The following is a 23,319-nucleotide window of genomic DNA, read 5'->3' on the forward strand; positions in this document are numbered from 1 at the left end:
AAACACTTTATGTTCTTGCTGCAATTTTTTAATTGCTGTACTCTTAAAAGTGTATAAAATATTTCAGTTGACTGATGGCTATCTCCTGAACATCTCAGCCTGATTTACTTAGAATCAAAGCAACCTTTGATTGCACTGTAACTTTTAAGTGTGCACTCCTATCATCTGGATGTAATCCTCTTTCTGGAAATGGCATCCTTGTGCAATATTCATCTTTGAACTGCCCTGGAATTCATCATGTTCTCGTTAATTTTATGCCAATTACAAATAGCGCTGTCCTTTGGCTTATGATGCTGTTATGTATCTCTCCTTCCTTTGAAAGTTCTCTATTCCCACCCCCACCCCCCAAAACCCCCACTATAACTTTGTAGAGTCGATTCTGCAAAGGTATAGTTTACAAAAGTTTAGCGCAATCTGTAATGCGGGTGAAGGAGATAATTTCTCAACACCCCTTGTTTCTGCAAATGTTACTCAGGCACAACGCAAAACTCCAGTGTACACTCCATAAGAAACCTGTAGAAGTGTGGAGCACATGGCAATATACTAACAGCCAAGAGGACTGGATTTCTGCAGCTAGTACTGACTATGGTACTACCAGAATGTGGCAGCTAGACTGGTGACTTGGAGTGGCCGCCGAGACCACATTACACCCGTCCTGAAAGACCTACATTGGCTCCCAGTACATTTCTGACCACAATTCAAAGTGTTGCTGCTGACTTTAAAGCCCTAAACGGCGTCGGCCCAGTATACCTGAAGGAGCGTCTCCACCCCCATCATTCAGCCTGGACACTGAGGTCCAGGTCCGAGGGCCTTCTGGCAGTTCCCTCACTGTGAGAAGTGAGGTTACAGGAAACCAGGCAGAAGGCCTTCTCAGTAGTGGCACCCACCCTGTGGAACATCTTCCCATCAGATGTCAAGGAAATAGGCAACTATCTGAGTTTTAGAAGACATCTGAAGGCAGCCCTGCTTAGGGAAATTTTTTAATGTTTGAAGTTTTATTCTGCTTTTTAATGTTCTGTTGAAAGCCACCCAGAGTGGGGTAGAAATAATAATAATAATAATAATAATAATAATAATAATAATAATATTACGGTAGGTCTTTTTAGATGGCAAACGTCATTATTTGCTTTCACTTTTTTAAAGTAAACAATAGTTTTGTGGCTCCATATGTCATTGTGGCATAAGCTAGAGCCCATTTTATCTTCTACTTAATGGCGCAGCAAGTTCTAAAGTTTGCAGCGACAGACTTGCAGGGCGACCTCACAAACTCCATTTTACTCAAAATCAAAGACCATTGTGTTCCATGGGGTTTTCTCCCTAGAATGTTTTAGCACTGCAGCCGAATCCCTTTTATATATAATGGCAGTAACAAACTGACTCCTGCAGCTGCTGAGGCAGCCATGAAAAGTTTTAACGCCTAAGCATGGACCCCTAACAGAGCTGCACGCCTTAATCACCTACAGCAGGCATAGGCAAACTCAGCCCTCCAGATGTTTTGGGACTACAACTCCCATCATCCTTAGCTAACAGGACAGGGATGGTGGGAGTTGTAATCCCAAAACATCTGGAGGACCGGGTTTGCCCATGCTTGACCTGCAGCCTTCACTACACTGACCGGTACAAACTACAAATCCCAAGATTCCTGGCGGGTGGTGGGTGGGGAGCCAGGTGCTTTAAATGCAGGCTTCAGACGTGACCTTTGCTACGAGTTTTCCCGGGGGAATATTTTGAGCGTGCATTTTTTTTCTTTTGCCGGAAAACAACGTCTGACTAGCAGCCCGGAGCTGGATAGGGTCGGATATTGCAGGGGGAAACGAGCTGGCCACCTACATTTCACCATAGGGCCTAAAGCAATGCAGAGGAGAGCGGCAGAAGTGGCGGAGGCGGGGACGCCTTTAAGGCCCGAGCTCCCGCCCTCTTCCCCATTCTCCTCCTCCTCCTCCTCCGCCTGGGCTGCAGAGGCTCCTGCTCGGCGCGCGGCTCCGCGGCGCCCACCCCCTCGACCCTTCCTGCTCCTCCCCGGTTCGCCATGGCCTTCGCCACCCGCCCGTTCGTGCGCTTCTCGTCCGCCACCGCCGCCGCCAAGAAACTGGTGGTGAAGCATGTGGCGGTGATCGGCGGCGGCCTCATGGGCGCCGGGATCGCCCAGGTGAGCTGCGCGGGGGGCGGAAGGGGCGCTGCGCGGGCGGCGGCTGCTGCTGCAAAGGGGCAGGCGGCTGCAGCAGAACTTCAGTACTTGCCAAGAAGGCATTTTCTTTTTTTATTCTTAAGAATTTAATCCCTCTTTGCATTGCACTGAGGAATTTTGGGTGCCCCGAAGCCTCACAAACTCCCAACAATCTTGTTCCTCTGTGTTGGCGAAGGAGCTTCTTGCCAGGAAAACTCCCTTCGAGTTTAATTTCTTAACGCCTCTTTACAAGTGGAGGATATTGGTAGGTTATGCAAATGTTATTGTAAGGGTATCTCAGAGCAGCTGGGAAGCTTGGTCTCCCGACGTGGTAAACGTGCCCCGCCCCTTTGCCCCTGACACGTGTGTACGGTACACACGTGTGTGTTGCAGGTCTTATTAACTCGGAGGCTTCCCGCCCACTTGAGTGCATGGCTAGTGCGTGCTTGTTGCTCAGGTTCTCGTGCCTCGGCTGCATGGCTTTTTGAAGACCAGAAGCAAAATTGCGCTTGGGTGTTTTGGCTGGGAAGATGCACATTTCATATCAGATAGGCAGCAAAATGCATGTGGCCTGAGTGGAATGTGGTTGAGCAAATGTCATGGTAAGTGTTCAAGGTCTTAGGCAGGAGGAGAGAGCATCAGATTTCAAGTTATTATTACATATTTACCCCGGAGGGTGGGAGGGAGAAATTAGAATTTTCTGCCCCTGCAGAAAAAATGCATTAACCATCCAGATATGTGGGATATTTACCTCAGGAGGACTAATAAAGAGTAGTGCAACTTAATCTCCCTCCATGATCACATGTTTTGTCATAGGGTTGCTTAATTTTTTTGCAGCTGTGAGGGCCTTTTGCAAGACTTGGTTGCCTGGAGTTGAGGGTTCCCACTTCAAAATGAACACTAGCAGCAAAGGGGCTCCCAAACCACCCTGTCTATGTATTGTGTTCAGTGGTCTTGGATTGTGCAAATAGTAGACCATAAAACACAATATACAAATGCACTGTACCCTGAGTTCCCTCTTTGTGAGGCTGTGAGCAGTGATAAGGGAGAGGGTTTTTTGGGGTGTGGTGATAGGATTGTGGACCTTCTCTCCAGTCACGTGTGGTTTTTATAGCTTTCCTTGTAATCTGCCTTTCTGGATCTGTTAAGAGCTGGCGCCTGTCTCTCTTAAGTTGTGGGTGTTGCTCAACAATATGATGCTGCAGGGGAGTAGACAATACTGCTGTTGCAAGTTACATGCATGTCACATTGGGTTTCGCAGAGATTCTTTAATTGTGGTTTTGCTGTTGAATTGTAAACCGCTATTTGGAAAGGCAGAGGAAAAACTTTACAAATGTTTGCTCTTCTGCTTGTTTTTCCAGAGACTCAAAAGTGGTTAACGGCAGTGCTGTTTTTCTAGAAAAAGAGGTGCCAGAGCTCACCATGAACACCTCCCTTGTTCTATAATAATAATAATAATAATAATAATAATAATAATAATAATGATAATTAATATTTATACCCCGCCCATCTGTCTGGGTTTCCCCAGCCACTCTGGGCAGCTCCCAACTGAATATTAAAAATACAATACAGCATTAAACATTAAAAACTTCCCTAAATAGGGCTGCCTTCAGATGTCCTTTAAAAGTAAGATAGTTGCTTATTGCCTTGACACCTGATGGGAGGGTGTTCCACAGGGCAGGCATCACTACCGAGAAGGCCCTCTGCCTGGTTCCCCGTAACCTCACTCCTCACAGTGAGGGAACCGCCAGAAGGCCTTCGGCGCTGAATGATGGGGCCTACCTAAGAGGTGCCGGAAGTGAGTTTGGGCTGGAAAAAAAGCCCTGATAATAAAAACAGACTAAAGCACAAAAGTGGGGACACCAAAAGGTGTTTCCCACACACCCCTCCAACAGTACACCTCTGTCTTGTGGGGAAATTGAGTGAATTTTCAAATAAAAAAATGATTTGAGCTTTGCATAATCCCTCTGTTTTGTTTTTAAAAAATTGGTCTGATCCATTCCTGTAATGCTGGTGCTTGTGTGTTTTTCTCTATAAGATGTGTTGAAGTGAGAGGAATATAGCAATTAACTCTATAACCAGACTGTTACTATACTGTTCAAGTTTCTATTTTTAACATATCCAAGAAGCACTGCATATTGGTTTTATAGTATCATTTCTGTGTTCTTTACTTAAATGTCTTTTTCACTCTTTGCTTATAAAAACATTAAAAACCCAACACCTGTAACTACTCCTAGCCTGCTTCCCATTGAGCACAGTCTTAAATAAGATTCATCTTTCTCTCCAGTTGGCTTCTATACATGCAGTGATAGGGGTGACATCTTGTTCTTTGTCTCAGGCAGTAAAATGTATTGTGCCGGCCTTGTTTCCAAAACTGCTTACTATCTTGCCCATTTTGTAGATTCTTTTATGTAGGAGTATGCAAGTCTTCAAGTTACTCAAGGTCTGCAAGTGAAATGACCATTTTTGCTATCTTGTATACACTAAAAAGCTGGTGGAGTAAAAGGCAACCATTTATTTATATACACCCCATAAGGAAGGGTATTTTGCTAACATCATAAAAATGCACTACCCAGCTTATTGCAGAAACCTTTATATATATTTAAAATATATATGTTAAATTTCCAGGAACATCTCATATTGCAGAGATTTTCTTCTAGAACTAGGTCTTGCCATGTCAGAGAATGTCTGTTTTTTGGGGGGCGGGAAATGATTGTTGTTACAAAGTAACTTTTCTAAAGCAGGAAATGAGTTCTGTTACCATGTTTGGGCTCTGGGTGTGACAGGTGAAGGTTCATCTTGAAAACCCTTGTCTCTTTTTGCTGAGTGCCTTTTGCTCCAGTAAGGAATGTGAGGGTTGGCTGAGGCACACTTTCCATTTGCAGTGATACTGCCTGCCCTTTGGTACCTAGGGAAATGTTTGGTCTTCCCTCACAATTCATCAGTTTCACCCCTCCCGCCTTTTTTTTTTCCTCCAGAAGGTAGAGGGGCTGTAACTACCTCACCCCACCACTTAAGACTGCTTGCTTAAATTCTTGTTCCCAATTGGGATCACTGCCACTTTGGGCACATAGCGATGACAGATGTTCGAAGTTCTTCAGAGCAACTAGATTTTCTTATGGCCTGAAGGGAGGAGATCTCTAGGTGCACAGACGCATATGTTTTTGTTGCTAAGCCCAACACTTCTCAAATTGAATTATTCTTTAGGGAGCTCGCTTGGGCACAACCAGTTTCAGTTGCTAGTCTGAAGACTGTTGCAAATGTTTGCTGCCGAGTTTGGGCACTAAAACTGGATAAGGTTGAGCTGAAGATGATTCAAAACACTCAAAACATACATGGCATTTTCTTTTCTGCTTATCCTCTTTATGTACCCAGATGATAAACTGGACCAAGGCCCTTTGCTTTTTTGCTTTTATAATTTCGCAATTTTCATCATGGGTATATTTTGTTTGCAAGGATGTAACACTGGGAAGGTTGGATAATCTCTGATAAGGAGATAGGGTTAGAGATCTGAGCTCCATATAGAAGGTAGCTCTTTATCCTTGTTGGCAGCTGCTGAACAATGCTGGGCTCTTTCTGTAGATGTTTAGCTGCACTTTTTGGCACTGAAGGGCCATAGCTCAGTTATAGAGCCTCTGTTTTTCATGCAGAAGGTTTCCAGTTCAATCCCAGGCATGTCCGAATAGCATCGCAAATGGCCTGTCTGAAACCCTGAAGAGATGCTGCCAGTCATTGTAGACCAGGCATGGCCAAACTTGGCCCTCCAGCTGTTTTGGGACTACATCATCTCTGACCACTGGTCCTGTTAGCTAGGGATGGTGGGAGTTGTAGTCCCAAAACAGCTGGAGGGCCAAGTTTGGCCATGCCTGGTATAGACAGTACTGAGGAAGCTGGAGTGATGGTCTGATTTGCTATAAGTCAGGTTCCTGTGTTGCTGATCCAGAGCAGTATAGTGGTTAAGAGTGTTGGGCTAGGACTGGAGTTCTATGAAGCTCACTGAGTGATCCGGGCCAGCTACAATCTCAGCCACAAATCCACCTCACAGATTTGTTGTGAAGATAAAATATGAGGACAGAACCATACCTTGAACTCTGGTTGTTAGCCAGGTATAAATGTACTAAATAATTAAATATTAGTAATGGGTGCTCACCTCTTTTTTTCCATGGGTTGCTTTCCTTTTTCATCGTTATTTTTCTCCCCTGTTTTTCCTGTAGATTGCTGCAGCCACTGGCCACACCGTTATATTAGTGGACCAGTCAGATGAAATACTGAATAAATCCAAGAAAGGAATCGAGGATAGTTTGAAAAAGCTGACAAAGAAAAAGTTTGCAGACAAACCTGAGGTGGGATCTTTATTATTTATAAATATTGGAAATAATGGTTGCATGTGACAAATCTACCTTGTTTGTTTGTTTGTAATGCCTATATAGACAATTGTTAGATTAGCATAATATTTTAAATAGATTCCTTTCAAGAGCTGGGGTGAATTCCACACTTATAACAACTCTGCTCTTTCCCCTGCCCTCAACCACAGTCAACAAGCAAAAGCAAACTTTCATACGTAGGCTCTTTTTTTGCACGTTACCCTTGCAAAAGGGAATTGTAAGAAGGTGATCTTGCATTCAGTACCTAGGGCTGCCGACAGTCTACAACCCTTCTAAGCACTTGCTTGTGTGGACCTGCACATACACACGTCTTAGCAAATTGGGGAACTGAATCTCGCCTTTCCCATCCTTACATATTGCCCCTAGTGATATGAAGATGACGTCAATCGTGTGTAGGGAAAAACTTAAACATGATGCAGAGTTCCCAAAAAGAGACCAGAGGCAATAGTACTTCATCCAAGCAGAGCTTTACTTGTGCTGAAGGCAAATGGGTGTAATGGTCACAAATCCAGATACATTCAGGATTGGCACAGTCCATAAAAATATCCATTTGCAGCACTTACAAAAGCTTACAAACTTGTAACAAGGATAAAACTTAACACTGTAGCATACAGAAACAAAACACCACACCAGAAGGAAGAGAGAGAGAAAGAAAGAGAAAGTAAAACCCAGGCTCCTTCTGGCCTATAGTTATAGTCAGCATGACCTTAATTGGAAGAGATAAGAAAACCAGTTCAAACCAGCTTCCCAGAAGGTATAACCCAAACAACTCATGACCCTTCTGCCTGCTTCTCTCACACAGAGAAGCTTCTAGTAGCTTATAGAATCGTCTTGTATTAATCAGAATAGGAAAGATCTGTACACATCAGTGCACTTTCTGCACTGACAGATAGTGGGAGGGCAATGCAGTCCTTTTCTCATGGCCAGACCATTATTTAGTTAAGTTTGGACTGACAGTGGCAGTTCCCCGCTGTAAGGGTGGTGGGCCCATTTGGATGGCCCACCCTCAGAGACTGATGGAGCCGGATATGCTCCTGGATGTTCTGGGAAATTTTTCAGTTGAGAAAGCTGGTGATCCTGTCAAAGCCCTGGTCTCTCGATATGAAATGATGAGATGAAATGGGCGGTTGACATTATCGCTCTTGAGTGTCCCTTCTGGCTTTGTGCAGCCCAAGCTGCTCCAGGCTATGAAAGAAGCCAGACGAGAACTGGAGCGCAAGTGGTGCAAGTCTTGCTGGACACTGGTAAATAACACATAATCATGTGTACCATGTGGCAGCGTGGGCTGTGGAAAAAGTCTCATTTTGCAGCTTGCATTGCGTCCCCAAGTAGGTAGCCATCGGAATTATTTCTGTTCCATTGTCAAGTCAGTTATTGAGGCTATTTGCTTTTCTCTTGAGTTAATTTACTGTATTTACTCAAATCTAATGCTCACCATTTTTGGCCACTTTTTTTCACAAATTACATTGTGAAAATTAAGGGTGCATTAGACTCAAGTAAATATGGTACTTTGCTAGTGGCTCCCTGTTTGTGGACTGTTCTCCCCAGGGACGTTCTGCTGGCGCCTTCATTATACACCTTTAGATGTCAGGCAAAATTGTTCCTTTTTAACTAGGTTAAACTTGGTTGATTGACATCTGCTGCCCTTTTAAAATGTGTGTGGGAGGGGGGAAATACTGGGTTGTCTTTGTTTTTATTACGTATTTTCTGTTTTTTATGTTGTGAACCGGCCTTAGATCTACAGATACAGGGCAGTATACAAATTTAATAACAGTAATGATAATAGTCTATATTGTGTGTTAGGAGCAGCGGTGTGCTAGGAGACTGGGGGGTTGCAGCATTCATGCACAGCTAGCAGGAGCTCTTAATTTCAATGCGCAGCACTATATTTGTTGAAACACATTTTTACTGTTGAAATTGTAATCCTTCCTATGAAGGCAAATGAAATGCTCCGTGAACAGATTTTTGTTTTTTCTCAGGCTGGTGCTGAGTTCATTGAGAAGACCTTAAAGAACCTGACCACGAGCACAGATCCAGTCTCTGTAGTCCACAGCACTGACCTCGTAGTGGAAGCCATTGTGGAAAACTTGGCAGTAAAAAACGAGCTCTTCAAGACATTGGATAAGTTTGCACCAGAGTATGTTCATAAAATGTTACAAAACTAATGCAGAATGTCCTTGTTATCTACTAGTTTTCACTAAAATATGGGCCTGTACAGAGTAGGCGAGGCAAGCCGAAATCTCCTATCTAGCCACCCTTTCCCACTGATTGGTGTTTAGTTGGATATTTAGACTTCTCGGATGATTCCAGATGGGGACTTGAATTTGCAGACAGATTATTGGGATATCACAAAATGGCTTGTTGGTTCCAGGGTTTCCCTCCCCACTTACTGAAAGCAGATTAAATGGGAGAGGGGACTGCGAGCTGGCATGTGAAACCTACGATCGTTAAGCAGACGGAGATTATTTCAAAATTGATTGGTGACCTCCTCCCAAAAACTTGGGCAAAGAGGTGCCTCTTCAATTAAAAGCGAAAAAGAAAATAAATATTGCAGCTATTTCACCGGCAGTGCAAACTGAGATGCTTCAAAAGAAAGCATTCAGTATGAAGATTTAAGTTCTACAGGAAGATTTAAGTTCTACAGGAAGTTTGGAAGCTCATCGTAATTCCGTATATATTATTCGGTGGTAGCTAATCATTTGAAGATCCCTGTTTCTCTTTTTTTGCTCACGGGGAGAGGCCTGAGAACTGAGTGAAGATACTAACTTCTGAAGCGAACGGAGGTGGAGCAGTTCTCCGCTTGTGAGCAAAGATTAAAAAGATATCCCTGTGCCAAAGAGCCACCTCCAACCAATTATTTATGAAAAGTCCCGCCCAGGCCTCCAGCTGTTCATGCCAAAGAAATTTAATCTTTGCTACCACTGTAGTTTCTGAAGAATCCTACCCTTAAGTGAGCAGCGTTATACTTTCTTCTAGACTGATAAAATAACCAGCTAAGAAGGCTGAAGGGGGGGGGGGGAATTAATATAGGCCTATTCTAAAGTGGTATATTTATCAGATTGATTTGGTTATTACTGAATGTTTGTGGGCAGTCTGCTGACTCCTATTCTTCTTCCATAGATAGTAGTCTGTTACATTTTACATTTATTATTTATTAAAAACATTCTGTGCCACCTCTCGCATCAAGTCTCAAGGTGGTGTACAGTAACATTTTAAAAAACAACAACATTTCAGTGAGATAAAGATAACAGCTGACAATCCAGGGTAGAATTAAGGTCTCACTGAAATTAATTGCCCACAAATGCCTGGGAACATAAATATGCATTTAACAGGCTTTGAAACACCATCAGTGTTGGTGCTTGCATCAGCTTCGACGGCAATCCCTAGACAGGGTACCACTGCGGAGAAGCCCTCCCTGGGCATAGAATCATAGTATTGCAGAGTTGAAAAGGGGCCACAAGGGTCATCTAGTCCAACCCCCTGCAATGCAGGAATCTTAGCTAAAGCATCCATGACAGACGGCCATCCAACCTTTGCTTTAAAACCTCCAAGGAAGGAGAGTCCACAACCTGCTGCTAAGCAAGTCTCCAAGGACTGGAGCACAATGTGGGGGCCTCAGACCAAGTAGGGTAAGGTGTTCCTTCGACTAACCAGGTTCCAAGTTTAGAGCTTTACAGGGGAGAACCAAAGCATCAAACTTGACCCGTAACCTCTTGGCATGTAATAGCAGGACGCCCCAGTGAATAGCTTAGCTGCTGCATTTTGCAATACAGGCGACTCCCCACTTATGCAGAAGTTTCGTTCCAGGCCCCTCTGTGTGCATAAGTGAAATGTGTGTAAGTGGGTTGCCCATTGCAATGCCTGCAGCTTTCTGCCCAACAGCTGTTGAGCTGAGTAGTGTGGCAACAGCAAGAGCTCCCACATGCCATGTTGGACCCCTTGGAGTCGTCTTTCCAGCTCTCCCCTGCCATTTCAGGTTAGAATTGAGTTACTTATACCGGCCTCGGTCCAGTATATCTGAACAAGCGTCTTCATCCCCATCATTCTACCTGGACACTGAGGTCCAGCACCGAGTGCCTTCTGCCGGTTCCCTCACTGCGAGAAGCCAAGTTACAGGGAACCATGCAGAGGGTCTTCTCGGTAGTGGCACCCGTCCTGTGGAACTCCCTCCCACCAGATGTCAAAGAGAACAACAACTACCAGACTTTTAGAAGACATCTGAAGGCAGCCCAGTTTAGGGAAGCTTTTAATGTTTGATGCATTACTGTATTTTAATATTTTGTTGGAAGCCACCTAGAGTGGCTGGGTATAAATAAATTATTATTATTATTATTATTATTATTATTATTATTATTATTATTATTATTCCCTGCGGTTATGTGCAATTGAGGAGTCGCCTGTATAGTTTCAGCCTCCAGACCGGCCTTTAAGGAAACCTCACAGTTGCATTACGCTAGTCCAGTCTTGAGGTTATCCGTGCATGAATTGCAGTGGCAAAAGTACCTATGTCCCGGAAAAGTTGCAGCTGGCCTACTAGCCATAACTGCAAAAAGGCATTCCTACTGACTGCAGCAACCTGGGCTCTGGAACAAGGAGCTTCACACATAATCAGTTCAGAAGGGTACTAGATTAATCAAGTGGCAAACTTTAAACTGCAGCTAATGTTATTAATTAATTGCACCACACAGTTGAGTAAATCTTGCATTAAACCTGCTAATAATTCACTGGAATTGATTGGGCTTTACCACTTCTAGAAGCCCCCCCCCCCCTTTTTGTACATTTGGACCACATTCCTGTCTTCCTGTTAACAGACTGACTCTTTCTGAGACTTATAAAATTAGTTCATCACAGAAAATGAGTTCACTAGCTGAAGCAGAATGTAGAACAGTGAGTGGTGACTTCTGAACCATACCATTTTAATTTTTATTCCCATTATACAGCCCACAAGGTGGCGCTGCAAATATGGGAATAGATTTTATTAAGGGTATTGGAGTGGTGCTGGAATTTTAAAGGATTCACTTTAAAAGAGTGTGCCATGTAGACGCTTATTCAGAACTGAAAGCTTGTTGGAGGGACATCTGGCTATGACTTCTGTGTCACTGAATCTTGACTTGAGATTGAGAAAGACACAGCATTTTGAAGGCTGAAATAAAATGAAAGGTGCAACTTTTTAACACTGCAGCTAGTAAGGTTTTGTTGTTTCTGGGTACATGGGACATAATGCAATTGCTGCATGTCTAAAGAGCAAGTAAATCACACAAATACAACCAACCTAAAATACAATTGCAATTTATTTTATATTAAGTGTCTGCTGTTTATTAAATTCAACCTTAGAGTGGGGTAAAGGTAAAGGGACCCCTGACCATTAGGTCCAGTCGTGACCGACTCTGGGGTTGCGGTGCTCATCTCGCTTTATTGGCTGAGGGAGCCGGCGTACAGTTTCCAGGTCATGTGGCTAGCATGACTAAGCCGCTTCTGGTGAACCAGAGCAGTGCACGGAAACGCTGTTTACCTTCCTACCTATTTATCTACTTGCACTTTGACGTGCTTTCGAACTGCTAGGTTGGCAGGAGCAGGGACTGAGCAATGGGAGCTCACCCCGTCACGGGGATTCGAGCCGCCGACCTTCTGATTGGCCAGTCCTAGGCTCTGTGGTTTAACCCACAGCGCCACCTGCGTCCATAGTAATCATGATGCTTAATAAAAACCACTTAATAGGCATAACTAATGTAAGTTAATATGTTGCATTACAGTAAAAGTAGCAGAAGGCCAGCCCCCATTTCCAGCAATAACAACTAAGCCAAAGGACTGGGTGAGGAAATACGTTTTTACCTGGTGCCAAAAAAACATTGGGGTAACTGCCGTTTGAACCTCAGAGGGAAGTTCACCCAGGAATTGTGATATCTTCTATAAACTATTACTTTAACATGCTCTATGTGGGGCTGCCTTGGGAAAGCGCTCAGAAACTTCATCTGACTCAAAGAACATTGCTAACTGGGGCTGGCTGTAGGAAGTATACAGCTGCCTTGCTAGAACAGCTTCATTTTCTACTGGTCTGTTTCTGGGCAGAAATCAAAATGCTGGTTATCACCTATAATGCTCTGTATGACTTTGGCCTAAGCTATCTGAAAGACCATACTGCGTCATATGAACCTGTTCAGGTTTTGACATGTTTAGTGGGAGGTCCTGCCACCCTCACAGGCACGCTTGGTCAGGAAGCAAGAGAGGGACTTATCTGTCCCTGCTCCCAGATATTTTAATTTCAAGCAGTAAATTTCCAGGGTTCTGTCTCTTTACTTCTGTAAAGTGTTGGACCAGGACCTGAGAGACCAGCGTTCAAGTTCCCACTCATCTATGAAGCTCACTGTGTGGTGTTGGGCCAGTCACTGCTTTTCAGCCTAACCTACCTCACAGGATTGTTGTGGAAATTAAATGAGGAGAGAGAGAACCATGTATGCCATCTTGAACTCCTTGTAGGAAAAATGTGGGGTGTGAATAAAAATAAATAATAGCCTATAGAGTCCTGAAAGCAGAGAACATGCAACTGATGCCAAATGCATGTTATTTCTCCACAGGCATACCATATTTGCCAGCAACACTTCATCATTGCCCATCACGGAGATAGCCAATGCTACCACGAGGCAGGATCGCTTTGGCGGCCTACATTTCTTTAATCCGGTGCCTTTGATGAAACTTGTGGAGGTAAAGGGGTTTTGAAAATGTTCTAAAATGTTGCAGCATGGTTGGAGTGTCTTGCTACCTGTGTGTTGCAGAGGTTCTTCATGTTTGTTTGTTTGTTTGTTTGTTTCACCTTCTGTCTCCACGTTTGATCAGTCATGATCCCAGGGCAGGTTTTTGCACCACAGATAAAGGTAAAGGGACCTCTAGCCATTAGGTCCAGTTGTGGCCGACTCTGGGGTTGCGGCGCTCATCTCGCTTTATTGGGCGAGGGAGCCGGCGTACAGCTTCCGGGTCATGTGGCCAGCATGACTAAGCCGCTTCTTGTGAACCAGAGCAGTGCACGGAAACGCCGTTTACCTTCCCGCCGGAGCGGTACCTATTTATCTACTTGCACTTTGCTGTGCTTTCGAACTGCTAGGTTGGCAGCAGCAGGGACCGAGCAACGGGAGCTCACCCCGTCGCGGGGATTCGAACTGCCGACCTTCCAATTGGCAAGTCCTAGGCTCTGTGGTTTAACCCACAGCGCCACTCATGTCCCAGCACCACAGATAGAATCATATTAATCTACAGTAAAAACCAGGATGTGATTTAAACAGACTTTTTAAAACAAAATTTAAAAAAATTGAGCAGAAAGAATAGAATATTGATTCACAACTATCACATTATGTCGGCACCCTCGGAAGGCCTGGGGGAGAAGATGTCACCAACAAGTGAGTGGGGTCTGTGCTAGCCACACCCGCCAAGTGAGGGTTTCCCATAGTGATGCTTGTTGTTCTGCTCTGGTCATTTCTAGTGCTATTTTGATAGCACAGGTGTTCAGAGGGTAAAAGCTGCTCAATTAAGCTGGCGCTCAATATTCAGGTGGGGCTCCGTTATTCCCTCTAATGGTGAGAGTCGAGAGAACCGGAGCCACAAGAGGGCTGCTGAGGAACAGGTGAACTTACTGTACTTCCGGCTGATCGTCCCCGAAAGAACAAGGAAAGTTCTTCAAAATGACTGTCCTGGGATAGGAAACTCCTCATGAGCATAACCACATAGACAGACCAGTGAGATCTTATATGTGAACAGAATGCAGCTTTTTATCCAGAAAAGAGTTAGATGATATATTTTTTTAAATCACTGCATGTAGACTCTTTCTCATGAGTAGCTGACACAGGTATAGATTACTTGTACCTAAGGAAAGCATGGTATGTGTACACCAAACCTCCACATTACTCACCTGGAGTACTGTACTCACCTGGAGTACTGTGTCCAGTTCTGGGCACCACAGTTCAAGAAGGACACTGACAAACTGGAATGTGTCCAGAGGAGGGGAACCAAAGTGGTCAAAGGCCTGGAAACGATGCCTTATGAGGAACGGCTAAGGGAGCTGGGCATGTTTAGCCTGGAGAAGAGGAGGTTAAGGGGTGATATGATAGCCATGTTCAAATATATAAAAGGATGTCATATAGAGGAGGGAGAAAGGTTGTTTTCTGCTGCTCCAGAGAAGCGGACACGGAGCAATGGATCCAAACTACAAGAAAGAAGATTCCACCTAAACATTAGGAAGAACTTCCTGACAGTAAGAGCTGTTCGACAGTGGAATTTGCTGCCAAGGAGTGTGGTGGAGTCTCCTTCTTTGGAGGTCTTTAAGCAGAGGCTTGACAACCATATGTCAGGAGTGCTCTGATGGTGTTTCCTGCTTGGCAGGGGGTTGGACTCGATGGCCCTTGTGGTCTATTCCAACTCTATGATTCTACATTACCTGCCCCCCCCCCCGCAAGATCCATGGATTGTGAACCACCCTGAGATCTACAGATAAAGGATGGTATACAAATTTAATAAATAACAGTAATAATGTTCAACAAGTGGATAGTCTGCATACACAATAGTTGAGCTGTAGAAATCATAAAAGTGTATGCTGTCCTTCACCTGTTGATCTCAGGGCAATTCACAACATAAAATTGCATTATAAAAACCACAGAAGACATAATAAAAATAAGAACAGCAACAGACCAATAATCACCCCCCTCCCTTCTGCATGTGTAGGGACAGCGTGTACCTGTGTTCAGTGTGAGCAAGTATTGTGTTGGTCCCTTTCTCAGGATGGCTTCTTTTATGAAAGTTAAACTTGTTGTTGACGTAAAGAGAACCCCCCCCCCAGCCCACCCACCTTTGATGGTTTTGTTCTTAGGTTATCAAGACTCCAATGACCAGCCAAAAGACTTTCGAGTCCCTCATGGATTTCAGCAAAGCATTGGGGAAGAATCCGGTCTCTTGTAAGGCAAGTATATTTTATATTGTGCGAGGAGGGAGGTCCAGGTAAGTTCAGAGTGCTTCAGACTTGGAGGCATTGGGGATTTTTTTCTGCTCTGCTCATGAAGTCATCCTTTACATTTTAATTTAAAAAAAAAAAATCACAGACAACAGGTTTGCCAAAAATGATTTTTAAAATAAGACTCAGTGCTCTTCCAGCCCCCTCTGCCTGCCTTCTTACCATCCAAGGGGTGGTTCTGGCTGTCAGCTGCCTCCTTAATTTCATTGCTGCCTTTGTAGAACTTGAGCAGGGAAGAGGATGGGGAGAAAACTAGAATTAGTTGGCTCTGTCTGCCCTTGGATGTGGTTCCACCGAGTGTTGGTCTCACTGCCTTCTTCCAGTCGCAGAGGCCAGTCACCGCCATTACTGACTAGATTGATTACTAATGATCATCATATCTGAAAGGCCAGTCCAAGCCAAATAGAAGAGATTTAGGGCAGGACGGGAAGAGAATAGTAGAAACGACAAATATTGTAGAACAATTCATGATGCTCATGAGATAAGCTAGTGTGCTGTAATGACTAAGACTAAGCTCAGGAAGTCATTGATTTAAATTTGCCAGTAGGTGATCTTAGACAAGTGCTTCTCAGCTTCAGCCACCATCACCAGCGGCTGCCAGATCTACATAATATAATTTATTGACTGTTCGTTTTGGCTCTTCACATTCTTGCTGTTTGGTTTCTGTTTTAGCAACTGCATTTTAATTATGGGTTGTTGTTATTATTATTATTGTTTTTTTGTAATCTGCTTTGAAGTGGAGGAGAAGGAGAAATAACACACATTGGTTAATAATACTAGTCTAACTTGCAGAGTTACAAGCTAATGCACGTGAAGCACTTTGAACATTGGAATGTGTTCTGTAAATGCTAACATAGTATTTTTGTCAAAACAAGGAATGCATCACTTGTCCATTGTATTCTGTAGCTGATTCTCCTTCCTCTTTGCTTTCAGCGTAGTAGGCACATTTTGAAATAACTTACCAGTATAGAACTTGATAGGGTCCACTTTAATCCCTGTCTTTCTGTTGGCAGGACACGCCTGGGTTTATTGTCAACAGGCTTCTTGTGCCTTACCTGATGGAAGCAGTTCGGCTCTTTGAGAGGGGTAAAGATAAGCAGAGTTCTGCTTTGTGGGATATGAATGGCTTATTTGTGTTGTGCTGTGGAACGTTCTCGAGCGATCATTTTCTCTGGCATTTCACACTGTGTCAGAAATCAGAAAGAAAAATAAATTCTTGGAACTATTCCTGTTAATGTGGGCAAATTACCTCTGTGAAGTAGGTACTTGTGTGAAAATGGTTGTTTTTTTGTTCAGTTAGACAAAACCCTTTTGGTATATGCATACAACTTGAGAGTCCACACCAGATCTGTTCTGACATGTGTTTCCTAGTTTACCCGTCACTCTGCTTTTCTTTCATTGAAAGTGCAGCATTGCTCTTAGATTCCCCGTGTGCCCAGTTTGTTCATTATCTAGCAGTGTTGACAATACAACGTGGACTAGAGAGTTGGTGCCATTTTGCATACTCTGGTGGCACTTGGTTAGTACAGTCTGCATGGCCACAATCCAGCCTTTTTGATACAGCACAATGCGTTTCTTATCTGCCATTACAACTCTTACTCATTTGTTAAAGATTCCCCCCCAATACGCAAAATTAGCTTATTGGGCTATGGTACATAGGATATCTCTGGAACTGGACCTATTAATTACCATTTCAATTAAACTGGGAAGTGCCAAATTGCAGTTGGAGGCATTGTACTGAACAATGTTCTTAAGCTTTTTTATTTTAACTCTATGCACAAAATTGGAGCCAAAAAGAATCTAGATGCGTGAACTGAAAAGTGAGTATTAAAAAACATACATCAATAGGCATAATTAATAATGAGTTTTGTTCTTCTTGCCCAGGCTGGGTATACTCTGGGCTAAAATATCCAAATTGTACATTGGGTTCTGTAAAGACCTATGTTAGGTACAGGTGGCCTGCTGCAGCAGTGGGAAATCTTGCTCAGAGATTTTTTGTTTGCAAGCATGGTGCTCACACTTTCAAACCCATCTTTATGTCATCAATATTAGCCTTGCATTGGTCTGGATACTGGATACTACGTTGGTCTGGATACTGGGAATTTTAAGAAACCAGCAAAATAAGTGCAGTTTTACATCAGTGTTTAAAATCAGTGCAATTTTAAAAGATCCAGTCCGCCATCTTGATTCAAAATGGTGTCCATTTGCAGACAAAAAGCCTGATTCTTGATCTCAGGAACCATCGCACAAAATTTGGTTAAGATACCTTAGGCGGTTTCCAAATGCTGCATCGGGGACGAACAATTTCCCAAAAAGACATAGTTGATGCCGTTAGAGATAGGAAACTTGCTTTAAAAAGACTGGTCTTTGGGAGATTGGATCCTAGGATCTACCCATAGTTCTCTCTTTGCCAGTCTTTCTTACATTCCTGGGCCAGCACAAATGTTTTTGAGCAATGAAAATGTCTTGGGGCATTGTGATCCATTTCTCTTCTCTGTGTACCATTTTACTGCTACAGTGGTTCATAGGGTAGATGGAGGTTGAAGAAAGCAGTTTGATGGGAGTAGGAATAATGAGCCGAGGAAAAAAATTAACTGCTAGCACAAAGTGCTGGACAGTTCCTGCCCTGGTACTGTGTTGATGGAAATAAGGAATTATTATTTTTGTCTTTCATACCTGAGAGCCTGCCTTGAAATGAGCCTTGTCGTCTTCAAAGGAAACACGCTTGTTGTGTGAAGAGCTAAAGAGAAAGTTACTCTGTTGTAACTGTTCAGATTAAGCCCCCTTTCATGGTTGTCTGCTATTAAGAATGTTATTTCAAACATTTTATTTGGAAAGCAGCCTTCGCTTGCAGATGAAAGACCTCCATTATCAGGATCTCCGCAAATATATTTTAAATATTAAAAGCTCCCTTTGTAGTTCATAAAAGTGTCTTCAGCTTGTGAAACAAAATTAACTATACTTCTTGCTTATCCATCAACAAATACTGCTAATTACTCCTCAAAGGCAGTATAAGAACAAATTAGAGTGATTTTTCAAAAAGCAAAGGAGTGGCATTATGGAAACAACTTTTGTTTTATCTGAAAGCTCACCATATAAAGTGCTTCAGTTAAATGTTGCATTCCTGCATGCATAAAATATATATCCATTTTAAATTTACATGGGTGAGAAACGGGATGTGGCTTTGTCTGATTAAATGTATTCCTTAATTTAAGTCTTCGCCCCCTCCCTTCGGCTAAGTAGCATCCTGATTTTTGTTTTTGATGTGGCTTTTAAAAAATTTAAGACTTGGGATTTTAAGAACTTGTTGGAAAATGTATTAAAACTAATGTGGTAAAAAAAAAGAAAAAAGGTTGGCATCTCACTGCAACCCGATGTTTTGCTTTAATTGTGCCAGACTTGAGAGAGGTTTTATTCATTCCAGCAGGAGAGGTAAAGGCCAGTGTAATTCTATGTATTAAATTGTAGTTTATGGCTTGGTCCTTGGCCTTTTGCTCACACCCTCCTAAAAAAAAAAACCAAAAAAAAAACAAAGTAAGATGGAAGTTCTAGCATACAATTTTTCAGACTTTCCATTTTCAGGGAGCGCTTTCTACTTTAACACAGCTTTCTGAAGAATCGCCTAAGCCTCCTGTCATGGAATCTCTTTACACTGCACAGGATTCTGTTTGCTGTGCTCATGCTGGGCACTGAGCCTGCACTTTTGACTTTAATGTTGCATCAGCCTCAATGCCTGTGCCTACTGCCATCCAGACCCTGCTATTGTGCCCACTCACCTCCATTTGCTGTTAAATGGTGGGAGGAGTGATTCAAGCTCAGAATGAAGCCACTGACCCCTGTTAAAAGCAGCGCATCAGGTGGTCCCCATCCCAAACCACTGGGAAGCCACACCTTTTGTGATCTATTAACTGGTATTCAGACGTTGTGCAGTTTCTGCAGCAAAGCCCTTCTTAAAAGCTGCTGCTTTATTGAGTGCAGAGCGCAAATGCCTTAGTGAGTTGGAACCAAGTTTTAGGCCTCGAAAGAAGGGAGTACAGATGCTGACCTTTGTTAACCCGCCTGTCAACTGTGTCCTTAGGAGATGCAGCAAAGGAAGATATTGACGTTGCCATGAAGCTCGGGGCAGGCTATCCCATGGGCCCGTTTGAACTCCTGGACTACGTTGGTCTGGATACTAGTAAATATATTATAGATGGTATGTACATTTTTCCTGACGAGCTTGATAATATATGCCATATTTTTCGCTCCATAAGATGCACCTGAGGATAAGATGCACCTACTTTTTAGAGGGGGAATGCAAGGGGGAAAAAATTCTTTAAAGGGAGCGCTGAGCAGAACCTGTATGCATCCCAGGCTCTGCTCAGTTCTCCCTTTCACGAGGAGCGTGTGTGGGGTGCTTGCAGGCTTTTCCCCGAGGAGGGAGAAGAGCAGCCCTTCACTGACGGGCTGCCTTTTTCTCTCCTCGGGGAGAAGCCCCCAAGAGCCGCACACACACTCCACGCTGCTCTTTAAAGGGAGCGCGGCTCTTGGGGGCTTTTCTGGGAGGTGGGGGAAAGGGACAGAGCTGTGCGCTCTGTCCCTTCCCCCACCTCCTGCAAAAGCCAGGGATAGCCCTGCGAAGCCTCCGCAGGGCATGGGAATGAAGGCTCCCTGTGCCCTGCGGAGGCTTCGTGCGGCTAAGCCAGAAGCTAGAACAGCTAGACGGAGCGCTGCACAGTGCTCCCTCTAGCTGTTCTGGCTTCTGGGATAGCCGCGCAGCCTGCATTCACTCCGTAAGACGCACACACATTTCCCTTTACTTTTTAGGAGGGAAAACGTGTGTCTTATAGAGCGAAAAATGCAGTATCTATTTTACATGCATCTTTCCTTATCGAAAGAGAAACCCAAAGTGGCATAAAATAGATATGCTGTGTGTCCCCTGCCCCCTGTTCTTGCAAACTGCTAACGGGGCTTTGTGAAACTTCAGTTGTGTTGAATTCTGTTGCTGTTCTCACATGGGGGGAAAGTGACTGTTCCTGAGAATCACAGAAGAGGGTTCCTTATTGTCTGTCTCAGTCTTGCTTCTGGTAAGAGTGAGCTTGACTAAACTACTGTTTATGGTAGGTTCCCCCCCCCCTCCCCACTGCGAGGGATCTTTGTCAACAGTTCACTTGTTGGTGCTAAAGATGACAATCGCATCAGCACAATCCCTATGTAAGGGAGAGTTTTAGTGGTCCTGGGGCTGTGTGTGTGTGTGTGTGTGTGTGTGTGTGTGTGTGTGTGCACTCCTAGAGCAGGCTCAGGGAACCTGTGGTTTTATTGATTTTGGTCTATCGTTCTCATCACTATGGGAATCTGCATAACATCACCTGAGTCACTAAGACCTGTGCTAAGTCTTGAATAAAGTGGAAGAGGTGCTGGATTTTCAGAATTTAGTCCTGGAATTCTCCTCCAGTCCTTTTTGAGCAGGTGAAGTGTGCAGTTCCTCCCTCCATTCTCAACTACCCCAGGTGAGTTAGTTGCGAATGAAGGCCTTGAAAATAATGAGCATCTGATCAAATTGAGACTTTACGTAACGGGCACGCGCTGCTCCTTTCCCCCCTCTCTCACCAGGGTGGCACTTGTTAGAGCCAGACAACCCTCTCTTTGCTCCAAGCCCGCTGCTGGATAAACTCGTAGAGGAGAAGAAGCTGGGGAAGAAGGCTGGAGAAGGATTTTACAAATACAAATGAACTTGGCCACGTTTTTCCAGAGTTAAGGATAACCTTCTTGTGCCATTTGGATGTACTTGGAATGCTGCTTAATCAGGGCTTTTAAAAAGAAGTAGTCAACACTACTATATAATCAAAATGCACAATGTGTCTTGAGGCAATTGTTTTCCCGGGTTAATGATTTTCTCGATCTATGATTCTGAGAGCTTTACATTCTCAAAGTGCCTTTCTTTCATAAGCTCCCTGTCTCAAAGGCCAAATAAAAGGGGTCTGAGTTAATAAGACTTGTAACAGGCATCCTGTTTAAGAGGCGGACACTTGAATGCGAATAAAATAGTCCGGAGATCATCTTGATAAGCAGCACACTGCTTTTAATTTATCTTTTTCCTTCTTGGCCAATAGGTGGCATTATGACAGCATTGTTCTGAATGCAAGTGGAAACACAGTTTTTGCAAGTCAACCAGTAACATTTTATCAAAGGCAAACGTGCACCTACTGGTGCAAATGAGTGATACCTACACCATTATCTCCTTTATTCTATTGTCTCTGTATAGGTTTTCAGCTTTAAACCTGGACGCGTGTCCTTGCCTTACTTAATAAATAGAGGTGAAGGAGACTTAGAACAGCAGCCGAGAGTTCCTAAGCTACTTAATAATTTTAAAAGGGGGGGGGGGGAGGATCCCTTGCTAAGGAAACTGAGGTATGATCTTTCCAGCCTTCGTTTTTCTTCATTTAAAAGCCACCCATCTAAGTGTGGCTACAACTGGAACTAAAGCTTATGCAGATTCCACTAAATTCACAGCACAGGTTTCCACCTCTGCTTTAGAGTCTCAGGTAGGAAAAATACTAGAGCCTTGCAGAAATTATGCATGAAGTTTGAGACGACTGCTTTTGGCTATGTGAGGAGGGCGGTACCTAAGAACTGGGTACAATGCCAAGATAGCAAGTACAGTGGTACCTCGGGTTACATACGCTTCAGGTTACAGACTCCACTAACCCAGAAATAGTACCTGGGGTTAAGAACTTTGCTTCAGGATGAGAACAGAAATCGTGCTCCGGCGGCACGGCAGCAGTGGGAGGCCCCATTAGCTAAAGTGGTCTCCAGGTTAAGAACAGTTTCAGGTTAAGAACGGACCTCCAGAATGAATTAAGTTCTTAACCTGAGGTACCACTGTATAACTGTTTGGGATTTACTTCTTTTTCCATATACCTGGCTAAAATTACATTAAGAGTCTGGCAAGGATGCAAAGCCAAAAGGAGTGAAAGTGCTTTGCATGAGTGATATTTTTGTTCAGGTTAAGCTATATAGAGTTTAAATTCTCCATATAGATGCAATCCCCACGAAAGAGAGCCTCGTATTGCCTAATCCCTTCCCAGTAGTATTATTATTAATTACTACAACTACTATTTTAATAGGTTGTCCTCCGTTCACCCTAAGGTCCCAAGGTAGGTTACAACAGTTAAAATACAATGTTAAAGACAGCTTAAACAATCGACGCCTGCAAAAATAGGGTGGCAGGTGTCAAAGAGTTGGGTCTTCTGCATTTGCCGAAAGCTGTATTTTCACAACTAAGGGGCTGCCACGGTGGATGTCCTCTCCCAGCCCATCACCTCCCTGAGATTCTGAGGATGGTGTAACTACCAAGAGGGACCTCTCTGCTGAACTCTGACACCCGAGGGGGTCTGTAGAGACCTCCCCTGCCTTACCCTTCCGTTTTCTTTTGGAGAATACTAGGCTGGCAAAGGAAAGGAAGAAAATTAGTGTTTGGATCTGCATTATTTTATGGCTATAGATAGGAAGGAACTGGAGCGAACAGAAATGCAGGAAAATAAGTGGGAGTCAGAGGCTTGTTAGAAAATTGTACTGTGACAAATGTTTCTGTCGGCAGCCTAGCTGCAAACTAGGCATAGGCAAACTCGGCCCTCCAGATGTTTTGGGACTACAACTCCCATCATCCCTAACTAACAGGACCAGTGGTCAGGGATGATGGTAATTGTAGTCCCAAAACATCTGGAGGGCTAAATTTGCCTATGCCTGCTGTAAACTAAGATGATAAATGGATACCCGTCAGACCCCTAAAT

The 23,319-nt window shown here is 43.7% G+C and overlaps 2 protein-coding genes across 2 annotated transcripts in view; both read left to right on the plus strand.

Annotated features, from left to right (window-relative positions):
• The window catches only part of RPL34 (ribosomal protein L34), a 466,563-nt gene that overhangs the window by 160,277 nt on the left and 282,967 nt on the right, over positions 1-23,319 (plus strand). The gene's annotated exons all lie outside the window — the stretch shown is intronic.
• HADH (hydroxyacyl-CoA dehydrogenase) lies at positions 1,795-21,594 on the plus strand. The gene is made up of 8 exons (XM_028743941.2): positions 1,795-2,149; positions 6,382-6,510; positions 8,532-8,689; positions 13,128-13,254; positions 15,407-15,496; positions 16,561-16,633; positions 19,626-19,742; positions 21,140-21,594. Exons 1-8 carry the CDS (start codon positions 2,030-2,032, stop codon positions 21,256-21,258), a joined length of 933 nt encoding a protein of 310 aa, XP_028599774.2. The 5' UTR covers positions 1,795-2,029; the 3' UTR covers positions 21,259-21,594.

This window comes from Podarcis muralis, chromosome 9, assembly GCF_964188315.1.
Source record: "Podarcis muralis chromosome 9, rPodMur119.hap1.1, whole genome shotgun sequence".
Classification (NCBI taxonomy): Eukaryota; Metazoa; Chordata; class Lepidosauria; order Squamata; family Lacertidae; genus Podarcis; species Podarcis muralis.

Bases quoted from the DNA above. Each gene is read 5' to 3' on its own strand.
- HADH (XM_028743941.2), top strand. From the start codon at position 2,030: ATGGCCTTCGCCACCCGCCCGTTCGTGCGCTTCTCGTCCGCCACCGCC. The intron at 6,511-8,531 runs GTGGGATCTTTA...GTTTTTTCTCAG, and splicing joins AGTTTGCAGACAAACCTGAG to GCTGGTGCTGAGTTCATTGA. The intron at 15,497-16,560 runs GCAAGTATATTT...TTCTGTTGGCAG, and splicing joins AGAATCCGGTCTCTTGTAAG to GACACGCCTGGGTTTATTGT.